Source organism: Fragaria vesca, linkage group LG6 (assembly GCF_000184155.1).
Source record: "Fragaria vesca subsp. vesca linkage group LG6, FraVesHawaii_1.0, whole genome shotgun sequence".
In the NCBI taxonomy this organism is placed as follows: Eukaryota; Viridiplantae; Streptophyta; class Magnoliopsida; order Rosales; family Rosaceae; genus Fragaria; species Fragaria vesca.
The window spans coordinates 13,750,514-13,763,600 of NC_020496.1; the positions used below are offsets into that span (position 1 = coordinate 13,750,514).

The following is a 13,087-nucleotide window of genomic DNA, read 5'->3' on the forward strand; positions in this document are numbered from 1 at the left end:
GTGTGTGTGTGTGNGNGTGNGNGNGGAGGAGGGGGGGGGGTGATGGAAGAGAAAGGGAAGAACAGACGAGAGAAAAGAAAAAAGAAAAGATAGCAGAGAGAAAAGAAAGGGAAGGCGATACCAAAGAAGGGAGAAGGAGAGAGCAGACTAAGAGAGACTTAGAGAGTCGGAAACTCCTTTATTTGTCTGCTCTTATTTGAGAAAAATGTAGGCTGATCTCTATACACAGAATAGCGTAGGTTTTTGGTTTGGGACTATGAGTTATTTGATTTAGATTTTTGGGAGATTGAGTAAGTTTCTAGTATCATTTCTTACTACCACTTGGATGTTTCGAGAGCATGGCTAAAATATGGGCGTGGGTTTAGATATGGGTGCCATGTTATTGCTTTCTTATTTTTTTCACAGTTTCTATTGTAAAATCTGTGTTGCAGTACAATTAAAGGGTGAATGAACAATTGCTTCATGAGTTATGTGGTGGTGCAATGAAAATCATGTTTCGTGAATGGAGTTGATACTTACAGTAGTTATGACCTGACAATGATCATACTTGTGATCTGACAATGATCAGTTTTATGAATATCTGGGCTTTTGTTTGATTTCTTTTCAGGTTTTGCTGAGCTCACTTCATTCCAGAAATTGCTTTACTAATACACATAAAGTGTCCAGGTGTGCTCTAAATTTCCACGTAGTCTTTTCTATCTTCCTATCTTTTCAATGTTCATAGTTATGGAAACTAGGACCAGACTTATGACATGATGGTAATGGGCATGATATAACAGAAGAACAAAGAGTATTATATGATTAAGGATATATGAATTGTTAATATTACTGCAGACTTAGTTGAATAAGGATTATTTTGCTAATTTTCATCAAGAGACAATAACATACAGCATTGTTATGATTCTTTACAGCTATTTATAGTTGATATGATTGCCTTAGGTTGTTTATTGTCTAGCTAAAGGTTGTCCAATGTTTGCTTAACAGGATATCATGGATAGAAAATGGATTCGTGATAGACGTCGCAGGTACAAACAAGAATATATAGATGGGGTTGAATCATTCCTTCAAGTTGCAGAAAAACATTTGAATCGTAATAACAAGACACCCTGCCCGTGCATTAACTGTCAGAATAAAAAAGACCAGACCATATATACCTGTTATCCGGATGCATTTAGCTGCTGTTGGTATGTTAGAGACTTATGAAATATGGCATAGACATGGTGAAAAAGTTGGAGCTCCACCTCCTCCTATTGTTCAAGATGAACCTGAACCCGATGATTTCGTTCATAATATGTTGAATGATATATTCCCAATTTTTGAACAGGCTGAGGATGATGATATGAGCATGGGGGATGATACCAGTGAGATGGGAGATGCTATGGAAAATCAGGGTGCGAATGTACATAGGCTACAAGCTGATACATATGAGGGTTTGCTTGCTGAAGCAAATCGGGAGTTTTTCCCTGGTTGTGATCAACATAGTGCTTTGACAGCGATGATCAAACTGATGCATTGCAAAGTCGACAATCATTGGTCAAATAAGTCTTTTACTACATTGATGGAGACATTGTATGCGTTTTGTCCTAAGCCTAACAACATTCCCAAGTCATTCGATGAAGCTAAAAAGATGCTGAAAAAATTGGGTCTGGGGTATGAAAAGATCGATGTGTGTCAGAATGACTGTGTTCTATTTTACAAGGGCAATGCAACGAAAGTGAAATGTCCAGAGTGTGGTGCGGATAGATATAAACCTAGTCCTAGTTCTGAAGATGGTAAGAAGGGAAAGAATATTCCACATAAAGTCTTGCGTTATTTTCCACTGAAGCCGAGATTGGAGAGACTGTTTATGTCAAGGCATATTGCTACTGAAATGAGGTGGCATAAAAGGAAACGTGCTGATCAGAACGGTGTCATGAGGCATCCAGCTGACTCTATTGCATGGAAGGAATTTGACAAAATGTACCCTGATTTTGCAATGGACCCACGGAATGTTCGACTAGGGCTTGCAACTGATGGGTTTACTCCTTTTGGGAACTTAAATCCTCCTTACAGTATGTGGCCTGTCATGGTGTTCCCTTACAACTTGCCTCCTTGGATGTGTATGAAGAAACCATACACATTTTTGACTTTATTAATACCTGGGCCAACTGCACCAGGTAAAGATCTTGATGTGTTTTTGCGGCCGTTGATTGATGAACTTAAGGAGTTGTGGGAAACTGGTGTTCGAACGTATGATAAGTCGACTGATTCTGTGTTTGATATGAAAGCTGCTGTATTATGGACAGTCAATGATTTTCCAGCTTATGGAAATCTATCTGGGTGGAGTACTAAGGGTTACTTGGCATGGCCAGTATGCAATGCGGATGCGTGCTCTTATAAACTAAGGAGGAAGATTGGTTATTTGGCCACTCGTCGCTGGTTGAGGAAAAATCATCCATGGCGAAAGCAAAAGGAACTGTTCAATAATGAAGAAGAGAAGAGGAGTGCTCCGAAACACTTGTCCGACGAAGATATTCTACGCCAAGTCAATACACTCAGGCCTTCTAAGCCTGGAAAACACAAAGATAATCCAGACTTGAAAAGGAAACGGATGGAGAGTGAATTAAATTGGACAAAGAAGAGTATCTTTTTTGAGTTGGAGTACTAGTCCAAGTTGAAAATTCGACATAACCTAGATGTAATGCACATTGAGAAGAATATATGTGACAATATTGTGGAGACATTGTTGTGCATGGACAAGTCCAATGACACGGTCAAGGCTCGGTTAGATCTGGAAGACATGGGTATACGTGAGGGGTTGCATCTTGAAAGACATGGAACACAGGTTAAAAAGCACCTTGACATTATTCTCTATCGCCACCTGAATGTAAATGTTTCTGTCATTTCATAAAGAATCAGAAATTTCCTGATGGGTTAGCATCCAATATATCAAGATGTGTTAAAGATGGGAAGATTTCTGGTCTGAAAACACATGATTGTCATGTGTTACTGCAACAACTTCTGCCAGTTGGGATTCGACCGTATTTGTCTAAGGAAGTTTGTGATGCCATCATTGGATTGTCAAGCTTTTTTGAACAAATTTGTGCAAAGACATTGAATGTTGAAGACTTGGATAGACTACAACAAGAGATTGTGGTGATTTTATGTAAGCTTGAGCAAATATTTCCACCGGCATTCTTCACAGTTATGGTGCATTTGGCTGTGCATTTACCACTCGAGGCAAAACTTGCTGGACCAGTAATGTATCGTTGGATGTACCCGATAGAGAGGTAGGATATATATATATATATATATATATATAAATATATATATACACATATACATGTATATTTATATATATAATATTTTTTTTAAATATGATTCTTGGGTTCATGCAATTTCACTTGTGAAGCTAAATAAAGATCAATTTTGTATTTTGTAGGAGGCTAGGAGACTTAAAATGTTATGTACGTAACAGAGCCCATCCCGAAGGTTCCATTGCAGAGGGATACATTGCAGAAGAGTCTTTGATGTTTTGTTCCTTATATCTTCATGATATTGAAACTGTGCATTCTCGACCTGAGAGGAACTATGATGCAGAAGAACCAGATGCACAACTCTCTGTTTTTGCACAAAACGTACGTGCTTGTGGTGGACGCAAAATGAGGAAGTGGTCTGAAGCTGAATTGGAGCCGGCTAAATGGTATATCTTGGACAATTGTGTGGAGGTCGAACCCTATAAAATGTAAGTGAGTTTGTGGTACGTGGTGTCTTTTACACAATTAAAACATGTTTTCGAATGTAACCTTTACATTCTAACTTTGCAGCAAGCATCGTGAAATTTTAGAAAGGGAAAGCCCTCTTAATTTAGATGAGAGACAAAGGAAATCATTCCCACAGTGGTTTAAGAATCATATTAAGGAATTATATTTTGAAGGATCAGATGACGTGACTAAAGAGTTATATGTACTATCACATGGTCCAGATGCAAGAGTTGCTACCTATACCATATGTACGTTGAACGGCGTTAAATGGCATGTTAAGCAGATTGAGAACAATAGAACTGTGCAAAATAGTGGGATTATGGTGCCGGGGTCGCACGGTCAACGCAAATCTGATTTTTATGGTCAGTTGGTGAGCGTTGTTGAAATCCGCTATGCACAAGGCTATTCTGTTTTCCTTTTTAAAGGTGACTGGTTTGATACAGACTCTAAGAAGAGAAACAGGATTGTTCGAGACTACCATCTCAAGTCAGTGAACACAAACACTTTGTGGTACAAAAATGATCCTTATGTCTTAGCTACGCAAGCGCAACAAGTTTTTTATTTTGATGATCCGAAGCTTGGTTCTGGATGGAAAGTTATTCAGAAAATTCGACATAGACATGTTTGGGATGTTCCTGAAAATGAAGATGATCATGACATGGAAACAAAGTATGTTGATGAGGAAGACCAAGTTGACGACTTTGTTGAGCTTATTGAAGATGAGAATGTGAATCCAGGTAGAGCACTACGTCGAGACAATGTAGAACCTGAAATCCATGTGCTTACTGACAAGGATTTAGAACAGAGTAGTTCTCATAATGTCGATTTCATCGATGATGATCCCGAAGATGAAGAAATGTTGTCCGCAGATGAGGAAAACGCTGAGAATAACGAGGATGATTATGATAGTGATCTAGATTAGTTTGATATTTGCATCCAAGGTTACTTTTTTTTTTTCTGTTATTAAACTATGCAATGTGTTGTTAAAATCAAATTTATGTGATAATGTTAGTATGTGCGTATATATTTGGGACTATTATTAATATTTGACATATTCTCTTCTGATGTGATTTTTTTGCCGTTAATAAAATTTCGCTCCAATAAAAAAATATCAAGGAACTGAAATTTGGAAGAATCGGCGTTAAAATGTGACTAGTATAGTCAAATATGATTATATATAGTAGAAATTCATCAATTTTTGATAATGTTTAGGTATCAATCGTCAAGCGGTTAATCCTTGTTACGTTAAGCTTTTCTAGGAGAGAATAACAAGACGACTTTTCTATTAAGGACTAAGTGACGACTTTTAAATGAATGGTTGGATGACATGCACATTTGAATTTGGATATATCAATCAAAATTTAAAACTCATCCAACCGTTCATTTGAAAGTCCTCACTTGATTCTCATTATAAGGTCCTAATGGGAACCTTTCATATGCTTCCCTATGAGAACATAAATCATCGGGAGATAAACATCTCTAACTTGTTACATGTTCTGATGTTCATATTGCTCACCTCTGAGTGTGTGAGTGCTAACGAGTCAAAAATATAAGTTATAACAACGGAGTAGCTAAGAGCGTTTCCGTATAAGTCTCTCTTTGTAGGAGAAAGGTCATGAGTTTGACTTACAACATACTATAGTCGTGTAATAAGGTTGATTTAGAATTGCTGACGTGGATCCAAACTAACATTACCGAAGAAAGGGAAATTATGTATCGTATTCATAATTCACCAAATTGATATACAGTTGAACTTACATTAATTGTATGAGTTTTAAATATATACCTTTCTAAACAAGCTATATATAGTGAACTATTGTTATGGTAAAAAATTCATTTATTTTTGGTAACGTGTGAGTTTCGATCCGCGTGGTTAAACTAGTCAACTATACATATCATCTGCCTCCCTAAGGGTAGCCGTGCGAAGCGGAGATAATTATTTTCAAATTTTTACACAGGTGGGCAAAGCGCATCACCGTGCAAGCACAATATTTTTAAAGGAATTTTACAAACACCCAAGCTATTTATTATAATTTACAGAAGATATTAAAATTTTAAACGAGATAGAGAATTGCTTTTTTTGTAAGAACATGATAAATAGTGTGGGTGTTAAATATAATTTTATTTTATTTATTTAATTTGTCTGAAAACCACTTTTTTATATAGATCCTTGTCTGAAAAACGCTTTTCAATTCTTTTCGAATTCACCAAAAGAAATTTCGTTTTGAAATTGACAGTTTTGCCTTAATTTTTTCAGCGGGAACTACTTGGCGGTATCCGGACCTCAAAGCATCAAGATAAGTCGGATGAGATATCTAAAAAGAATACATTAGTATTAGTAGTTTTATTTTACCTGAAACTCCACCTTCAACCAACCACTACCACTCCATCTCCCCTATCCCTAATCTTTTCTCTTCCCTTTTCTCCCAACTACCCAAGTAGCTAGTCTCTAAATAATCTTGAATCACCAAAGCCTAACCCCTTTTGTAATTTGATCCATCAGGTAAAGTTGTAGGTTGTGCTTCTTCTCTCTTTATATTTTGATTTGTTATTTCAATTGCACGATGGGTTCTTATACTGGTGTGGTTTGACCCTTGTTTTCTTAGGTTTCTTCCTCTCTTTCTTTTTGTTGTTCTATCATCAGTTAGAGAGATCCTAGCTCGTTACTGTTGGATTCTTTCCGAAAAGGTATGCTATTTTTCCTTCTCATTACAATTCTATGCTTTAAATTGATAAATTTGGGTGCTAGCTATTAAATTTTAACAGAATCTGGGTTAAGATTGATACTCAGGGATGGATTCAAGGGTGGTCGAGAGATAAACAATTATAAAAGATAAAGATAAAGGTACACAGAAAAAAAAAAAAAAAAAGGGAAGGGAAAGTAAAGGCTATGTGATTGTGTAACTGAAGAAATGTTTCTGCATAACTGTTGTAATTAGCTGAGTTCTAATGTTCAATTTGTTTTTGTTTTTGTCTTGATTTCTTTTCAGGTTTTGCTGAGCTCCCTTCAATCCAAAATTGGTTTAGTAATACACAAAGATGTCTGGGTATGCTCTAAATTTCCACGCAATCTATTCTACCTTCCTGTCTTTTTTTTTCATGGCTTACGGGGTCTAGGACCAGACTTGAAACATGACGGTACTGGACGTGATATAACAAAAAGAAGAGTATTATACGATTAGGGCTTAAATGTTTATGTGCAGGATGTTTAAAGCAACACTGAACAAGACCAAGGACAACAATACGCATATGTACCATCCACCAAACCGTCCTCTATCACGCCCTCATCCTCAACCATCTAGACAACCGTCATTATCAACTCCAAATAAGGAGAGCCAGTTTGTAGGTAAGTGTTCAGTTTGGAACTTGGTACAATGTGTCATCTAATTGTGCTTCATATCTGGCAGGTGGAGGAATATAAGCTCTCATAATAGTTAGGAAAGTAGTCTTGGCTCCGTCCCTTAACATCGTTATTGCTAATTACTGTACAGATTATAGATTATAGATACCTTTATCTCATATTGTAACAGTTTTTTTTTATTTTTATTTTTTTAAATATAGGTGGAGTTGCCCGTTCTGCGCCTAAGTTCATATCTCAGGGACATATAAAGAAAACTTATGGCAATATGCTAAGGTCAGGAAGTCATGCTGCATCCAATTCCACAAATAAGAGAACTCAAATTGAGATGGATGATGAGCAAATTAATCCAACTGGAAATTGTCGCGAGCCTGTGAAGAAAGGGTGTGGCATTTCAAAGGAGCCGAAAACTTCTGCTGTGATCAATCCAAAAAAGAAGAGAGTTGAAATCCAAATGGACTTTGAGCACTATACTCCAGATGGGAATTCTGACCCTCCTTTAGTTCCAGATCAACCTCTGAAGAAGACCCGTGGCATTACAATAGGATTGAAAGCGTCTAATATTGTCAGTGCGACCAAACAGAGAATTCCAATCAAGATGGACAAGGATTAAAAGCTCCCTGAGACCGTTCAAGTTAATGCTATGTTTGTTAATGAAATTGGGTCCTTCACACGCAAATTAGCTCCACTCAAGGTCAAATGGTGGAAGGACGTAACTAAGGAAGAGAAGAATGATATCAAACAAGCACTGACGGTGAGTTATAAAATGACTTTTTTTGTATAGTGTTCGTCTAATTTGCTAATTTATTTGTTTCTTTGATTGTAGACTAACTTTGACTTCGACTGGACTGACTTGGAGCTGAGGAGATTTGTTGAGAAGAAAATGGGAAAGGCATATGGATCTTGGAGAAACAAATTGCATGGGCATTTTAAAAAGTATGCTCATGATGTAGAATATGCTCGAGCACACCCGCTTGAAGAAAAACTTTTTGGTGAAAGATCACTAGATGAATGGGAGTGGCTATGTGACGAGGTGTTCATGGATGAATCCTATGTGGTATAGTGCCTCGTGTATCTTGATATTACTCAAAGTTATTTTATCATATACTGTATATTTAACGTCTTGTGATTGCAGAAACGAAGTCAAAAAAATGCTGAAAATCGAAATAAAAAAGAATATAATCATTGTGGAGGTTCACGGCCTTACCAAAAACATATGGAAGCTGCACTTCAGGTAATTAAGGCTTCATTGGTAATTTTCTCATGTGTTAGTCTTAATTGGAATAAATTGGTATTAAACATAGTGTTCAGTGTCCTACTTGTTCATCTCATGTGTGTGGATGTTGGTTCATTCTTTGAGAATCATTGAAACTAGGATAAGCACACAGATGTAGGCAACTCTAAATTCTGAACTGATTGATTGCAATTGAAAGAGCAGATTAAACCGTTTTTTCTAGCAGCATATGTCATTCATGAGAAGTATTAAAGGTCCGCATACATGCCTTTAGATACGTAGGGGGAGTGTAATACTGCACTCTGCTTCTTGCTACACCAACATGTCATTTAGAGTTTAATTTTTGTTTGATGCTATGTGTTTTTAGTTAAAGTTTGTATCAGTAAATCTACTCATGTTTCTAGTTATTTATTGGCATACATTTGTGTGTTTGGAGTAAGCGAGTTGTGATTGATTTGACTGTTTATTTTGAGCACAAACAGAAAGGTAAAAAGGTGACTTTTGTCGAGAATTGGACTGCAGTGCATCAACATCAGGATGGTCAATGGATCAACGAAGCAGCTGAACAAAGAGGGGTTAGCTTTTGTTAAAAATATTTTCAATTTCAAAGTTATTCTTTTCACCTTTCAGTCAATAACTTTGTCATTGTTCAATTATGTAGAACAAAATGTTAGCAGAATTGAATCAAACTAAGGAGAAGCTAGCTAAAGTTCTTGGGGCAACCTCACTTGACGAGATAGAAGTTCCAGTTTCAATGCAGCTAAATATCTTGGAAAAAGGTGTTGGAAAGGCAAAGGGTAGAGGCATTCGCGGTCTGGGTTATGGTCCACGAAAAGAATGCAACTCTTCTTCCGAGAGTGGTAAATCTAGTGCCTCCATGACAGAACAAATGTTGTTAAGCTAACAGCTACAGTGCAAAGGCTATTGAGGCACCTCAAGCACATCGAAGCGCAACTTGCTACTGTTGAAGGTTATGATGTTTATGATAATGAAGATGATGATGATGTTTATGATAATGAGGATGATGATGTGAATATGTATGGGGATGGAGAAGGAGAAGAAGATGAGGGTGCAGACTAGATGGTAGGAACTTTGGTTTTCCATTTTCTATCTTAAACCAAGAAACTTGTTTTCGCTAGCTACTGTTTGTGTAAAACTATGAATGTTACCATGACTTTTTTGGGTTTGCAGTCTTTTCATTTATTTAGTACAAGTAACTATTTCAATGTATTTGTTATTTAATTCATTCAATAATGTTGGTAATCTAATTATATGAAATTAAAAAAAACTATCAAAATAGGAAATAAAAAATATTACTAAATAAAAAATTATTTCTAAGTATTGGTGACAAACCTGTTTTTGTCACTCATTCTCAATTGTTTGTCATCTACTTACAACAGTCCCGCCATTTTATTTAAAATTTCCGCCAATTTCTTTAAAATTCCCGCCATTCATGGAATTATGGCAATTGTTGGAATGTTATTGGTGACAAAATATAAGTGTATAGGCGACAAATAATATTTTGTCCCCTTTATTTTTGAGTGACAAAATTTAGCATTCGTCACTAAAAACAATCTGTCACGTGTTATTAGCGACAAACTTAGCGACAAAAGTATTTTGTCACCCATAGTAATGGGCGACAAAAATAATATAATTGGTGACAAAACAAGTTTGTCGCTAAAGGGGTTTTCTCCTGTAGTGAGGGTTGCATTGCTGAGAGTTACATTGTGGAAGAAGCAGTTGAACTTTTGGGAGAACGTATGCTTCCTGAAGATGCTACTGTTGGGATCCCTAAAAGTATCAGACCTGGACTAGTAAATGGCTACAAGCGCTTATCAGCACCGAAAATCATTACAGCAAATGGGAAACTACTTGACATGGCCCATCTATGTATATTGCAGAACTGTGAAGATGCGAACCCATATTTCAAGTAAGTAATTTTAATTCTATATGATTTTTAGTCAAGCACTATATTAATTCCAATAGCTGATTTCCTTTATTTTTTTCAAATGCAGGGAGCATATGGAGTTCTTAGAGTTAAGTTTCCCATATAACGCAAATAATCCCAAGTGGATGAAGGATAAACAGAACCTTACATTTCCTAATTGGTTGAAGAAGAGGGTATGCAACTTCTTTCTATGACTTTGGATTATGTAAACTCTTCAGTTTTAGACTCGTGAGGTATCTATTTTAACATATATCGTAATTTCAGGTTGCAAATGAACTGAAACTTGTCGATAATGAAGTTTCTGAAACCATTAGGTGGCTGGCTGGTGGACCAAATACGGAGGTCCCTACTTTCCGTGGTTACCACGTGAATGGGGTTGATTTCAACACTAGGGAGCGAGACAATGTTCGATCAGTTCAAAACAGTGGGGTTTTTTTGGTTGCCGATGTCACATCCCGACCCTTATATTTTTACCTTATTTACTAGCGTGATTATAATAAGAATTTTACCGTCTCGATCATTGAGTAAATAGTTTAATTGGTCCCTAGAGGGGTTTCGGGGACGATTATGTGCGGAGGATTATTCGTATGAGGAAAATACGACGACGGTAAAAATGGTAAATTTTAGCTAGTAAAAGGTAATTTTTATTCGGGTATTATTTTTCGGGGTGTTTTTATTTTGGAAGATTGGGTTATAAGTGGTGTGGACCGGTTTGGGCCAAGCCCATACATTTCTCTCCCCTCACTTCTCTCTTTTCCTCCCGATTCTCACTCCTCCCACCTGATTTTCTCCTCCCTCCGCCCGGAAACTTCACCACCGCCGTCCGCCGCCGTCCGGCCACCACCGACCGCCAGACTGGTCCCGTTCGGACCCTTGCCTCTTCCTCTCTCATCCTGGACCGGTGCACGCGCGCGGAACGCCGCCGTGAAGGAGCGGTCAACCCCGAAAGGTTCGACTGCCGAAAAGGGTTTTTCACCGGAGCTCCGTCTTCCGGCCACCATAGGTCGTGATTTTTGGCTCAACTTGTAGCCCTCATTTAGGTGAGTAATCCCTCAAAAGGATTCGGCTAAATTCGATTTCGTTAGGGTGGTTTGTATAATTGAAAGTTTTAGGGATTTATGGATGTTTTTAGTCGATTGCCCTAGTTAGGCTTGGAATTGGTGTTTGTGCTAGTTATGAAAGTTGTAGAGCTTGATGAGAGGATTATTCTGTCAAAATTTCATAGGTTTTGGAGGTCGCCGGAATTGGCCTCCGGCCGCCGCTGCCGGCGGAGCCGCCGCCGGTTAGGAGATTTTTAGGGTTTTAAGTGTGGAATATTAAGAGGAGTATATTGATGTGATTTATGGAATTTTTGGATGAGATTTGGATAGGTTTGTGAATTTCCGAAGTTTGGTATTTTTGGCGGTTAATTAATGTAGAATCCGGCCGTAAGATTTAAGTCGTATTTTGGAGAGGTTGTATTTACGACTGTTGAGTATGATATTTAAGTTCGGATTGTTCCGATTTAAGATTATCGAAGTTAGGCAATGATGAGCGTATTTATGGCTCTCGGGTAATTTTGCCTATTTTGATTAAATATTGGATTATTGGTTGGGAAATTAATATTATATTTGGAACAGGACGTGAGGAGGCTCGAGCAAACGAGGCCCCAGATCGACATCAGGCTTAGGCCAAATTTGTGAGTGGACGTTTATTTTAAATAAATGCATGCTATTCATGGTTGAACAATTAATGTCGTGGAGTATTTTGACGTCATTTTAATTTTTGACGATTTTTATTTCTCTTGGAGAGATACCGAAAATGGGATTTTCGGTGGATATAAATATGTATTTATGAGAGAGTATGTATAGAAAATGCTAGCTAGCCATATGTGTCTGTCCACCTTAATGGCGTAGCATATAGCCGCATTATGGTGTGACGTGAGTATTGGACGTGAGCGTAGTAGCCCTATATGAGTGTTTAATTCATATAGGGGGTATGGGCACATATTTATACACCCATCTGTCCACCTTAATGGCGTAGTGTAGCACCGCATTAACGCGTGACGTGAGCGTTGGACGCGAGCGTAGTAGCCCTATATAGACCCATGAATTTATATAGGGAGTATAGACGTGTGTAAATACATACATATATTATAGAGCCTGAGAGGCTCGACATTTATGGGATAAAAGTTTTATCGCTTGCGGCATGCATTCGATTTTTCCTTAGAAATTAATTTGGGGAAACATAAATATTTTATTTATTATTTTATTAAATGTTTAGGGTTTAGGGTTTAGTTATTTAATAACTCTAACGTTATTAAATGTTTTCCCCTGGGCCCTTCGTTTTAAATTACCCAGTCTGCAGAGTTCGGGTTGGATCTAGTAGGAGACGAGGCATAGTCACCCGCATTTCTGCCAGTTTTCGTCAGTAGGTTACCTGTTCAACCTACTCGTGTTTTCTTTCTTCCGCTTGTGTTTAGTAGCTCTGAATACTTTGGGATTATTGTATATTATGTGTAGAATTTCTGAAGGATGATTATGTGATGTTCGGAAGTGTTGAATTAAGAGTGTAATATGAAATTTTCGAGTTAGGGTTGTCCATCTGCAAGGGAGATTTGCTTAATCTTTTCAGTAAATTTTCCTTGGAGGTGGTCCCCGCACGACTTACTCCGGGTTTCAGGGTGAAATTTGGGGTGGGTCGTGTCAGTTGGTATCAGAGCTATAGGTTTCTTTTTCCTGCTTCCTTGTCATTATCATATTTGCCTAAGTAGCACGTAGTGTCTATAGAGTGATGATCCGACCGCGGCGGATTCATTTGCATTT

General features: G+C 37.6%; 3 protein-coding genes across 3 annotated transcripts in view; all 3 read left to right on the top strand.

Moving 5' to 3' along the window:
• Positions 1–1,165: 1,165 nt before the first annotated feature.
• LOC101300751 lies at positions 1,166–2,647 on the top strand. The gene has a single exon (XM_004305334.1). It carries the CDS (start codon positions 1,166–1,168, stop codon positions 2,645–2,647), a length of 1,482 nt encoding a protein of 493 aa, XP_004305382.1.
• A 33-nt stretch (positions 2,648–2,680) lies between these two features.
• On the top strand, positions 2,681–4,665 carry LOC101301033. The gene is made up of 4 exons (XM_004305335.1): positions 2,681–2,824; positions 2,893–3,269; positions 3,422–3,682; positions 3,807–4,665. Exons 1-4 carry the CDS (start codon positions 2,681–2,683, stop codon positions 4,663–4,665), a joined length of 1,641 nt encoding a protein of 546 aa, XP_004305383.1.
• A 2,117-nt stretch (positions 4,666–6,782) lies between these two features.
• Positions 6,783–13,087, top strand: part of LOC101301319 — a 14,322-nt gene continuing 8,017 nt past the window's right edge. The window contains exons 1-11 of the mRNA XM_004305336.1: positions 6,783–6,790; positions 6,947–7,089; positions 7,305–7,666; positions 7,928–8,158; positions 8,237–8,335; positions 8,818–8,910; positions 8,997–9,195; positions 9,243–9,372; positions 10,035–10,265; positions 10,351–10,456; positions 10,548–10,707. Coding sequence (XP_004305384.1) covers positions 6,783–6,790; positions 6,947–7,089; positions 7,305–7,666; positions 7,928–8,158; positions 8,237–8,335; positions 8,818–8,910; positions 8,997–9,195; positions 9,243–9,372; positions 10,035–10,265; positions 10,351–10,456; positions 10,548–10,707 — 1,762 coding nt within the window. The remainder of the gene's footprint in view (positions 6,791–6,946; positions 7,090–7,304; positions 7,667–7,927; positions 8,159–8,236; positions 8,336–8,817; positions 8,911–8,996; positions 9,196–9,242; positions 9,373–10,034; positions 10,266–10,350; positions 10,457–10,547; positions 10,708–13,087) is intronic.

Excerpts from the sequence above, each read along its gene's own strand:
- LOC101300751 (XM_004305334.1), top strand. The coding sequence starts at position 1,166 with ATGCATTTAGCTGCTGTTGGTATGTTAGAGACTTATGAAATATGGCAT.
- LOC101301033 (XM_004305335.1), top strand. The coding sequence starts at position 2,681 with ATGCACATTGAGAAGAATATATGTGACAATATTGTGGAGACATTGTTG. Across the intron at positions 2,825-2,892 it reads TTGAAAGACATGGAACACAG|AATCAGAAATTTCCTGATGG; the intron begins GTTAAAAAGCAC and ends CATTTCATAAAG. Across the intron at positions 3,270-3,421 it reads TGGATGTACCCGATAGAGAG|GAGGCTAGGAGACTTAAAAT; the intron begins GTAGGATATATA and ends TGTATTTTGTAG.